We start from the raw sequence: 12,143 nt of genomic DNA on the forward strand, positions 1-12,143 counted from the left end.
AGCTGGTCAGCCGCCTGCCCAGCTACACACTCACAGGCTGAAAGGGCCTGTCTGCAGTGTCCCCACTGGTATTTAATATGCCCTTTGGCATATGCCATCAAAATTCCCGGAGACCCAAAAGTTAGGAGACCAATAAAAACTTTAAATTAAGAAGCAGGTGAGCAAGGGCATTTAGTGAACGTTTCATGTTTGCATTTTCCCCTGGAAGAACAGTAAAACATTAAGAATGTAGGTCCTGAGCAGCAATCATCAGAGAGGCAATACAAGAGTTATAAAAAGCCAAACCCTAAAATCTCCCAAATACCATTTTGATGACTGTGGCAACTGGACTAAGAAGAGTGCAGAAAGGTTGATCAAAACAACAAAAGAAGCCTCTGCCTTAAAAAGCATGATCTATCAAACAAAGGCTAGGGCAAGATACGAGATGGAGATTATAGACTATTCCTTTTGATCCTTTTATCACTGAAAAGTATATTCTTCTAACTTTCCAGGCACCCAATAAAGCCCGAATAAAATTTCCTACTTTTAAAGGATCTGATTTGACCATAAAGCACTTACTAAGGCACCATGCACAAGATAATGGGGGTGGGGAAATTCAATAAGACCCAACTTTGCTACAAACTACAAAGAGAAAGAGCAAGGAATTTTGCCTTGTATGTATTTCTACTCAATTTTATTTCAAAATAAGTATTTTTATATTATACAAATGTGTATTAATTATTTTAGAAAATCTTAAATTCAGGGGCAGCTTATATCTATCTCTCTAATCTCAGCTCAGCATAATTGCAGGCATTTGTTAGGTTCTAAAAATTGGCTGTTGGGTTTTATATTTGTTTTAAAATATCAAAATATAGGAACTGCCTTATGACCCAGCAATTCTACTTCTGGGAATTTATCCAGAGAAACTGGAAACACTAATATGAAAGAATATATGCTCCCTTATGTTCTTTTAAAATAGCCAGGATCTGGAAGCAGCCCAAGAGTCCATCAGTAGATGAGTAGATAAAACAGCTATTTTACATGTACACAATGGAATACTACTTGGCTGTAAAAAGAAAGAAAATTTTACCCTTTGCAGCAGCATGGATGGACCTGGAGAACATTATGCTGAGTGATATAATGCAGTCAGAGAAAGACAAGTATCTGATTTCACTCGTATGTGGAATCTAATGAACAAACTGAACTAACAAGCAAAATAGAGGCAGATTCATAAATAGACCAGTCTTTCTGGCCGGGGGTGGAGGAGTTGGGGTGTGTGTGTAGAGATTGAGCAAAAATAAATAAAAGAGAAAGATCTCATGGACACAGACAACAGTGTGCTAATTATGGGTGGGGGAAGGAGTGGGGAGAGGTGGAAGAGGGTATAGGGGGAACTAATAGTGATAAAAAAAAACTAAAATAAAAAAATATCAAAATATTTACTCAGGTTTTTAAAATAAATCTTAGAAAACCGCAATTATGTGAAATAAAGTATAATAATAAAGGAAAAAGATGATACTTGCCCAATTATAAAATCTTTTAAGTAAACAAAATGTAAATTTTAAAGTAGAATTTACTGAAGAACATAAAACAATTTTGAAACCAAGTCAATTATATATGAAATGGCATATATATTAATATAATATCCTATCTAATAAAAGAGAAACATGGTAATTGGCGTACGACCGCTACCCTTCCCATTGGCTAATCAGGGCAATATGCAAATTAACTGCCAGCCAAGATGGCGGCCGGCAGCCAGGCAGCTTGAAACTAACATGAGGCTTGCTTGCTTCAGTGACGGAGGACTCCAACGTTCCCCACCTGCCGCTGCAGGCCTCTGAGCTGCAACTCTAAGCAACTATGTAACAAATATAGAAGCTAAACAAAACCCCAGAAACCTGTTTTAGTCCACCGGGTTTCAGCCAGCAGGATCGCAACATTGTAAGCAAAGGCCAGAAACCTACTTTCAGCAGCGGAGGCCTAAGAGCTGGAGCCAAGCCTCAAAGCTAAAGCTGGCCCAGAATAAAAAAAGAAAAAAAAAGAAAAAAAGGAGCGGTTGGGAGCTTCAGTCACCCCCAGCCAGAAAACAGCCCTCACCCCCTCACCCAGACTGGCCAGGCACCCAATGGGGACCCCCACCATGATACAGGACACCCTTCAGGGCAAACCAGCCAGCACCCACCCATGCACCAGGCCTCTACCCTATATAGTAAAAGGGTAATATGCCTCCCAGCACCGAGATCAGCGGAGCCGTGAGGCCTCCCGGCCCCGGGATCAGCGTGACAGGGGGCAGTGCCCAAACCCCCTGATCGCCCTGCGGCTCTGTGTATGACAGGGGGCGGGGCCACAACCTCCCTATCCACCCTGCTCTGTTTGTGACAGGGGAAGGCGCCCCAACCCCCTGATCAGCCCTACTCTGTGCCTGATAGGGGGGAGCTCCCCAACCCCCTGATCGCCCTGCGGCTGTGTGTGTGACAGGGTGCGGCGCCCCAACCCCCCCCTCCCCACAGGCCCTGCTCTGTGTGTGACGGGGTAGAGCCATAACCTCCCCATCAGCCCTGCCCTGAGTGTGAGAGTGGCAGCGCCCCAACCCCCTGACGGGTCCTGCTCTGTGAGTGACAGGGGGCAGTGCCCCAACCCCCTGATTGGCCCTGCTCTGTGCGTGACAGGGGGTGGCGCCGCAACCTCCCCATCGACCCTGACAGGGGGTGGCGCCGCAACCTCCCCATCCACCCTGCCTTGAGTGTGACAGGGGACAGTTCCCCAACCCCCCAATCAGCCCTACCCTGAGCGTGACTGAGGGTGGCATCACAACTTCCCGATCGCCCTGCTCTGTGCATGACAGGGGGTGGCGCCCCAACTCCCCAATCAGCCCTGTTCTGAGCCCGACCAGGGGCTGCACCTAGGGATTGGGCCTGCCCTCTGCCACCCGGGAGCAGGCCTAAGCCAGCAGGTCGTTATCTCCCGAGGTGTCCCAGACTGCGAGAGGGCACAGGCCGGGCTGAGGGACCCCCTCCCCCCCAAGTGCACAAATTTTTGTACACCGGGCCTCTAGTATATAATATAATCTATAATAATAAAAGTATAATATGCTAATTAGACCAGATGAAGCTGGGGCCGGAGGGAAGTCCAGGTCCCAGGTGCCAAAGGGAAGCCAGTGCCAGCAGCCAGGGGAAGGAAGGCCTACTCTTACACAAATTTCGTGCATCGGACCTCTAGTATAATCTATACTAATAAAAGGGTACTATGCTAATTAGACCGATATTCTTCTGGACAGAGCCACGGTGGTGGAGGCCAAGGCAGAGGCAGTTAGGGGTGATCAGGCTGGCAGGGGAGGGCAGTTAGGGGCAATCAGGCCAGCAGGGAGGGCAGTTAGGGGTAATCAGGCCAGTAGGGGAGGGCAGTTAGGGGCAATCAGGCCAGCATGGGGGGAGCAGGTAGGGGTGATCAGGCTGGCAGGGGAGCAACTAGGGGGCAATCAGGCCAGCAGGGGAGCAGTTAGAGGGCAATCAGGCAAGCAGGGGAGCAGTTAGGAGCATCAGGCTGGCAGGCAGAGGTGATTAGTGGTGATCAGGCTGGCAGGCAGAGGCAGTTAGGCGCAATCAGGCACTCAGGCAGGCGACCGGTTAGGAGCCAGCGGTCCCTGCGGGATTGGGCCTAAACTGGCGATCAGACATCCCCCAAGGGGTCCCAAATTGGAGAGGGTGCAGGCCAGGCTGAGGGACCCCCCTTGCCGTCTGTGCATGAATTTCATGCACTGGGCCTCTAGTATAATCTATATATACAAAGAAGTAATATGCAAATGAGGTTGGGACTCTGTAACAGTCATGACCAGCACAGGAGGAGGGGTCAGGCACGGTCCCAAGCCTGAGAGAGCAACACAGAGAGGCTCCTGCTCCAAGCCTCCGCGGCGTGGCTGGGGGCAGGCCCCCAGCGGACACACACACACACACACACACACACACACACACATACGGGGCACCTGCTCCGAGCCTCCAACCCGGGGGGTGGGGGGTCCCTCAGCCCAGCCTGCCTCCTTTCATAGTCTGGGAGCCCTCAGGGAGCTTCCCACAGGGAGCGGGCCTCTGGCCACGGAGGTTCAGAGCAGGTGCCCCGTGTGTGTGTGTGTGTGTGTGTGTGTGTGTGTGTGTGTGTGTGTGTGTTCGCTGGGGGCCTGTCCCAGCCGCCCCACAGAGTCAGTATGGTATACTATACTGACTGCCTCTAATATAATCATAAGCAGTCGGTAATAGATCCTTTACCTGGAAATACTTCATGCATCTGCTCTGAAGCCTAAAATTTTCTGACTAGAATCTCAGAAAAACAGACCTTCCAGAACTAGTTATATTATTTTTACAGCCAGGTTAGAACCACTTTCAGATAACTTTAGATTCAAGAAATCAGAGACTCCAAATACTGTTTAGATGAAAAAGTATAAGAAAATATGACTACAAGTCTACCTTAGAAATGAAGCTACTAAAGGCCATTGGAGAGCAGTTGGGTTGGTTCTAGCTTATGGTATATCTCTATCTATCTATCTATCTATCTATCTATCTATCTATCTATCTATCTATCTATCTGGCAGGTGGAGGAAAGTAAGTGGAAGACAAAGGCCCAAAGAGAAGTGAGCCCAAGGGCAGCGGGAAGGGCTCCCTGCCTTTCTTGGGCAGAAATAAGGTTAGCACCTGAGCTGGTGGGAAAAGGGCCCAGGACTGTGGTGTGCACCTCGCTCCTCCCTCTGGGACCTGCTCAGAACAGGCACTGGAGGCTGAGCAGTTCGGGGGGAATAATGCTGTGGAAAGCCTTTTGAGGAAGACAGCACTTCTACTTTTGTAACCTTTGTTGGTCTATTAAAGTGTGTCATTAACAGCTTGGGCAATAATGCAGCACTGAGTCCTCCTTATTTCAACAAGTGTCAACTTATAAATAATGGCCTTAACTGTTTTTCCTTAAGTGCAACCAGGGAAACCAATAGCGAATGAGCGGTTTCTCATGTAATTGACTTGGTTTCAAAACTCCTTTGTGTTCCTCAGCAAATCCTACTTTAAAATTCAGCTGTTTCTTAAAATTTACATTTTCCTTAAAAAGAGTTACTTTATCATTGGGCAAGCTTCATCTTTTTCCTTCATTATTATACTGTACTTTGTTTCACATAATTGAGGTCTTCTAATGTTAATTTAATAAAAATAAGTAAACAGACTCCCTGCAGGAGTGTAGTTTCCTTCTCCCTCCCTGCCCCTTTTCTTTGGATCCTCAATGGATTTTCTCTTGAGGAACAGAAAAAGGCTCCCACTGAGAAAACAGCCAGCACTGGTGGCCGCTATCCTTCCCCCTTCTCTCCATCCCAGTCAGAAAGCAGCTTCTATGTTGTCCGATAGACTGGCTATGTAGAGGCACCTTTCCCTGCAGTCTGGCTCAGAGCACATGAAGGTTCTAGCATGTAATAGTGCCCCGAGACCTCCAGGCATAGGAATCCTTCATTCACTTAACCCATTAGTAGTCTTTTGCAAATACTTTCCAAGCAGGCCTTCAGGAAAACTAAAGGAATTTTAAAGTGCCACAAGGGGACCAGGAGGGAAAGCTAACCATTATCTTTGGTGATGCTCCCGACCCCTTTCCAGCCTTCCTCCTGCCCACAGCCTCACTATGCTGACTGGTCACAGCACTTAAGCACTAGCACCTCTATCCCTCCTCTTCCTGCTCTCATATCTGACGGTATCTTAAGATCATTCTGACTCAGAAATGTGAAGTCTGACTTCCAAAAATGTGGCTTTTATAGAAAGAAGGACATTTTCTGAGGCCAAAAATCCAGGAGTCATCTCGTGTCCTGTCTTTCACCCACACAGCGATGGTCTTGAGTCTTCCTTCAAGGCATCTGCACGGGACCTTAGCACTTCCACTCGCCTTTCTCCCTTCAAGCCAGAGCGCCTCCATGGCCCTCAAGGCCCACGTGGTGTGGCTCCTCCCACCCTTCTTTCTCCATCACCCACTACTCTGTCCTTCCTCTACTGTCCTCCAACCACACTGGTCTTCTTACTGTACCTCACATGACAGCCACTGCTCACTCAGGACCTATCTACTTCCTTCAGGACTCTGTTCAAATACTGTCTCTTCGGAGAGGACTCCTTCAGCCATTCCATATAAAGATTTCCCCCTTCAGCCCTGGTACTCTCTATCCCTTCTTCTTCTTCTTTTTCATAACACTTATCACTACCATCTGATTTCTTTTTAATTGTCATTTTCCTCTTTCCCTGTGAGAATGTAAGTTCCACAAGAGCCATAGCTTGTGGACCATCCCAGGAAGAAAAAGTTCATTAGTGAATTGCAGGAGGCTAGCAAATGCCTTTCCACTGCTTTTCAGGCAGGATTCAAACCACCCCACTACCTTACAGGCGGTGACGCTTCCTGATTTTGCACACACCATCTCTCTTGCTCTTATGTCCAGAACTGAACGATATTTGTCCCCTTCCATTTCCTGGGCCCTTGATATTTTCTGAAAAGAGCACTCACAATGAAACAAGCTCAGGAAGGCTCCCTGGCAATGAGCGAGCAAACACTGACGGCAGCAGAGTCATTGTCATCAATGCTCCGTTCACATCCCTCAGCAAGCCGGGTCACACATGCCATGTGCAATCACGGGGGCTGCTTGGTTTAAACTCTTCAGGCTGCGGGTGTGGCAGTGAGTGAGGCCAGCCATAGGCGCCAAGTGGCAAATTATATTTTCATTGCTAATTGCAGACAGTCCTCATATTCTCTTCATGCATTATCTTCTCACAGTGAAAACAACATGTAGCCATTTGAGAGTTTGCCCAGTTTCCCTTTCAGTTCTCCCAAGGTCACGGATCCCTCTGGGCAAAGGGACCATTCTCCTCTGTTCCCCCCACTCACCAGCAATTACAAACGAACTGGTCACAAGCTCCCTGAAAGTTTCCCTCATTACATTTCTGTCTCACCAACCATTCATAAACTGGGCTTTCTCATCTTTATTCCCCCAAATTGCCTAACAAACCGGGAAGGCAGGAAATGCTGGCTCTCTGAGTTAATCCCTTCAGCAACCTCCCTCTAGCCCAGCATCCTATTAGGCTCGAGGCTCCCTTTCCATTTTCTGTTCTTTTGAATAAAACTAAACTTGGGACACCAAACAGGAGATGTTGGCAGAGCCGCAGTGCAGTGGGCAGCACTGGGTGAACTACCAGGAGAAAGTAACGGGCCATGTCTGAGAAAAGCTCCCTAAATGTCTTTCCCGGGATGTTCTGAAGGAACGACTCCGTTCCCGGAGCCTCGTGGAGCGTGAGGGAGGCCTCCAGTCTCTCACCGCACAGACGTTCAGGAAGGAGCAAGGTCGGCTCCATTTCACACACAACTCTTCATACAGGAAGTGGGCAAGGACCATCTTGCACTCAGAAGGCCATGAAAATGTGGTGTGCGTTGTTTGTTTCATTAATTCAAACAACTGCTTTGGTAGCATCCCCCCCCCCCCACCCCCACCCCTGCCACGCTGCTGTCTCAGCCTCACCGACAGATGTCCACCAGCCGGTCCAGCTCAGGGCAGCTACACTCGTACATGTCCCGGCAGCTCTCGTGGCTCTGGTTCATCAGCTCCCCCAGCAGCTGGACCATGTTGTCAGGTGCTTCCTCACAGATCTTCTTAAACTGGAGCACTCGCGCAGCCTCGCTGCACACGTGCTTGGCCCGCTGGTACAGTTTGAAGATGAGCACTCAGGAAGAAAGGGGATGGGGAACAAGGTTAGAAATAGTTACCGGACAACCCAGTGCAAAGAAAAGTACGGTCATTGAGGACTTGCATTTCCGTCTTCATTATCAATACCTTAGACTTTATATAGGTCTCTCCTTCACTGAAAGAATTCCATTTTAAGTCTAGCTCTAACGTTTTATGATTCTATGAAGAACTTCCTCCAGGCCTTTCCCCTCATGTTGTTATGCTTTGTGAAGAGGATGTGACTGTCACCTTCTGTTTGCACCCAGTTCTCCTCTCTGCCCTTCCCTGCCCCGACATCTGCCCCAGGAGGCTGGCTGGTGTGAGGCACACCAACATGCTCCCTTGCCATCTAGATGGGAGAGAGGAAGATCAGCAAGAGACAGAGGGGAGAGAGTAAGGCCAGAATGTTTGCTCCCAGCTCTCCCTTGAAGAGCCCTCTGGAGCCAGGTCTGTCCTCCACTGAAGGACATCCTTTCGAGGCAGCTTTTTACATGACTCTCTTCCAGGTGCCTCTCCCCTAGACTATCACTACTTTTTTGGAAGTACTGTTACATTCCACTTATGAACCAATAGATTCTGCTAAAGTCTCGGGTCACATTTTTCCCCCCCATACCACCATCTTCCTGGCTCTTGGAGATGGATAAAAAGGCAGCAAAGGCTACAGGAAGTGAATGCTCATTCTTAGGATTTGTGTAACAGTTTACTAATGATAAGTGTGGGGCTAGTTTTCCTATAAATTAATAATGAAAAGTTTTCTTTCAAAGTTTCTCAATTGAGTCATATTAGACATATTAACTTAGAGTTGACTGCTTGCATCAATGAAATGATACAAATTCATGTGAATTTTCCTATTCTCTTTCAAAGAGGACCTAAATGCAGTCATCAGATCTAATTGGTTCTTTTTTTTACAGTGTGTTTTGTCATCATCCCTTCCTTCTATTCCCACTGTCATGACCCAAATTTAACTTTTATTTCCTTTCCCACTTAAACTATTTTGCAGTGATTTCCCAATTGATCTTCCTGTCTTAATCTCAACCTCCCCTGAGGTCAACACTGTCAGATTGCACTCCTAACACATAGCCTTACTCATGGTCCCAAACCTTTACTGCTTCCCCAGTTTTTACCATAATCCAAATTCTTAGACTCAACATGCTCGTCCCAATAGGAAATCTTCCCTCCAGCCAAAGTTGCCAATTCATAGTTATCCAAACACTCCTTGCTTCTGGGTATACTCATTGGTCCACACAAAAGGAGTTTCTTGCTCTCTCTCTCTCTCTCTCCCTGTCAAAATTTTACCTCCTTTATATGCTCCATGAAGTTATGATGGCCCCAGATGGGAACAATCTCTTGACTCTGCATTTGTACCACACTTGCAGTCCGTGGCACTCATTTGGGTGATCATCATATACAGTACTTTCCACAGTAATTGTTTCTCCTATCTCCGCAAAGTTTGCCAACTGCTGAAGACAAAGACTTGGTCTTCTGATTCTGTGCATTCCCCCACTACAACCTTTCACCCCACAACAGCACCTTCAACAGTGCCTTACACAGCAGGAGCTCCAGTGGCTGTCCATCGTTGATAATGAGATATTAGGGCTTTATTTTTAACCCCCAAAGCAAGATACCTCCATATAGTCATTGTTGTTTAAAAAATGAGGTGCTGGTATTCAACAGCTTATTAGTACTGAGGAAAGGGGACAGCAAGATTCCCTTTGATATTGAATCTGCAACCACTGACACCAAGTATGGAGGAAAAATAAAAAAATACCAATACTGGCATATACTGACAGCAAAAACACACTGTCTAAAGAGATCACAGGTAGATTTAATGATCACTCTTCAAAATCTCTGAACAGAGAAGGAAAAAGATGAGCCATTGATTGGCATGTAGGTGCCCAAGACAGTGCCAATAATTTTATGTATGCTAATATAACTATACTAATAAAAGGGTAATATGCTAATTAGACCAGGTCAATCGGCCATCTTCCAGACGTCCAACTTCCTTCCAGACAAAGCCATGGTGGTGGGGGCTGAGGCAGAGGCAGATAGGGGTGATTAAGCAGGCAGGGGAGTGGTTAGGGGCAATCAGGCAGGCAGAGTGGTTAGGGGCGATCAGGCAGGCAGGTAGGCAAGTGGTTAGGAGCCAGTGATCCCGGATTGCGAGAGGGATGTCCGATGGCCAGTTTAAGCCCAAGGGACTCCCTCACCATGCACGCATTTTGTGCACCAGGCCTCTAGTAACAAATCACAAGGGTGAAAAGTGCAGCAGATGGAATACAGTCAATAATATCACAATTTTGTACAGTGACTGATGGATACTGGACATTTTGTGGTGATCACTTTGTAAGTTGCATAAATGTCAATTCTCACTGTGTTGTATACTTGAAACTAATATAATACTGTGTGTCAACTATAATTGACACAAAGTATTAGCCCGGCCTGTGTGGCTCAGTAGTTGAGCATCAACCTATGAACCAAGAGGTCAGGGTTCAATTCCCAGTCAGAGCACACGCCCAGGTTGAGGGCTCGATCCCCAGTGGGGAGCATTCAGGAGGCAGCTGATCAATGATTCTCTCTCATCATTGATGTTTCTAGCTCTCTTTCTCCCTCTCCCTTCCCCCTCCCTCTCCCTTTCTCTCTGAAATAAATAATACATATATATATAAAAGAGCTTTATATTCCAGAATGAAAAAAAATAATACTAGCTTTTGGATTCCACATGTTTCAGTTTTACTTTTTAACTACTTCATCTCCCATAATCATGGGCCAAGTTACAAAATCAGAGCGTGGGGTTGGGGGCAGAAGGGGAGATTATTGGTTCGTTTTTATTGTAATGTTCCATTTTATGAAGAAATCATCTAGTTTCCAGGTCCACTGCTATTTACTATCACAGCACAAAAGGCACAATAAAGCAACATCCACTACAACCATAAAGCAGTGCTATTTAGCTGACAAATCACTGTACTGTACTCCAACTTGCAAAAATTTTAAAACTTTGAATTATAAAAATTTTCAAATTTATAGAACAGTAGAGAAAATATTACAGTAAACTCAATGAGCCCATAAATTAAACAATTATTAACATTTTGCCATACTTTCTTCAATTGATATTTTGTTGAAGTGTTTTAAAATAAATTATAGATGTGACATTTCCTCCCTACATATTTGCATGTGCATGTCCACAATATAAGTATATTTTCTTACATAACTCCATATCATTATCACATCTAACAAAATTACAAATGATTCCTTAATATTGTCACATATTCAGTGCATATTTAAATGTCCCAGTTGTCACTTAAATGTCAATTGATTTATACCATGATCCAACCAAAATCTACACATTATATTCCATTATGTCTAATAGGTCTCTTTTTTAATATATATATTTATTGATTTCAGAGAGAAAGGGAGAGGGAGAGAGAGATAGATACATTAATAATGAAAGAGAATCATTGATCGGCTGCTTCCTGCACGCTCCCTACTGGGGATCAACCCGCAACCCAGGCATGTGCCCTCAACCGGAATCGAATCTGAGCAGTCTGCCGCTCTATCCACTGAGCCAAACCAGTTAAGGCTAATAAGTCTCTTTAAATCAGAATTTAAAGTGATTTTTTTTATAATCTTGGTTTTCAATGTCATATACATATAATATAAGCATGTTTAGGGTCACTTCCTGTAATAAAACTCAATATAGTCCATTAGGGAGAGTATGCTTTGGTTTCCCTTTAGGATTACATAGTCCTTTAAAATTAAATGTTTTTTGTTAGGATTAAATATTCTAAAGCAGAAACTGTCCAGAGAGATGTTTTTATGTTAATCCTTAGTATTGGTATTTTGATTTGTGATAAGAAGCATTCAGAAAGCACCAAGCAGATTACTAGACCCTCACAAATCTGGCAACATCTGTGTCTGTTGTCTATTGCAGGGTGTTTCTGAGCAAGACTCCTGAAACAGAATGTCTAAGAAGGACTTTTGCTAGGCATTCGAAAGTGTGCCCCCTGAATGGTAGTCTACAGTGCAGGAGAGGGCAGAAAGGGCATCTGTTTTCAATTGTGATATAAAGTCTTGCTAAGGGCTACAACAGATCTGGAGACCACCCTGTGGGAGGGAAAGCAGTTCAGTGTTGGCTGGGTATCACAAATGCTCTCTCAATCCAGGGTTCTGGCTTGTTATTTGCTGGCAACTCATCAGGTCTCTGTTGTACATTTACCAAAATATGCAAGAAAATCTAAAACTGTAACAGCTTTCTTCCCTGCCCCATCTGTATATAAACTCTTATAATCCTTCAGAGCAATTATTTTATTAAAGATGAAGGAAGTTGTTACTGTCTTCATTCATACATGCTTTCTTTCAAAGCAAATTCAATTTTAGACTAGAACACCAGGTGCCATTTTCCTAAAATACTACTAGCATCCTATCCTGTGGACGGGACATCTGAGGC

At 45.5% G+C, this 12,143-nt stretch overlaps 1 protein-coding gene across 2 annotated transcripts in view; it reads right to left on the bottom strand.

Moving 5' to 3' along the window:
* Nucleotides 1–12,143, bottom strand: part of GALK2 (galactokinase 2) — a 159,960-nt gene that overhangs the window by 4,207 nt on the left and 143,610 nt on the right. For both annotated transcript variants that reach the window (XM_059701948.1, XM_059701940.1), the window contains exon 9: nt 7,496–7,697. In XM_059701948.1, coding sequence (XP_059557931.1) covers nt 7,496–7,697 — 202 coding nt within the window. The remainder of the gene's footprint in view (nt 1–7,495; nt 7,698–12,143) is intronic.

Source organism: Myotis daubentonii, chromosome 1, assembly GCF_963259705.1.
Source record: "Myotis daubentonii chromosome 1, mMyoDau2.1, whole genome shotgun sequence".
NCBI classification, from domain to species: domain Eukaryota; kingdom Metazoa; phylum Chordata; class Mammalia; order Chiroptera; family Vespertilionidae; genus Myotis; species Myotis daubentonii.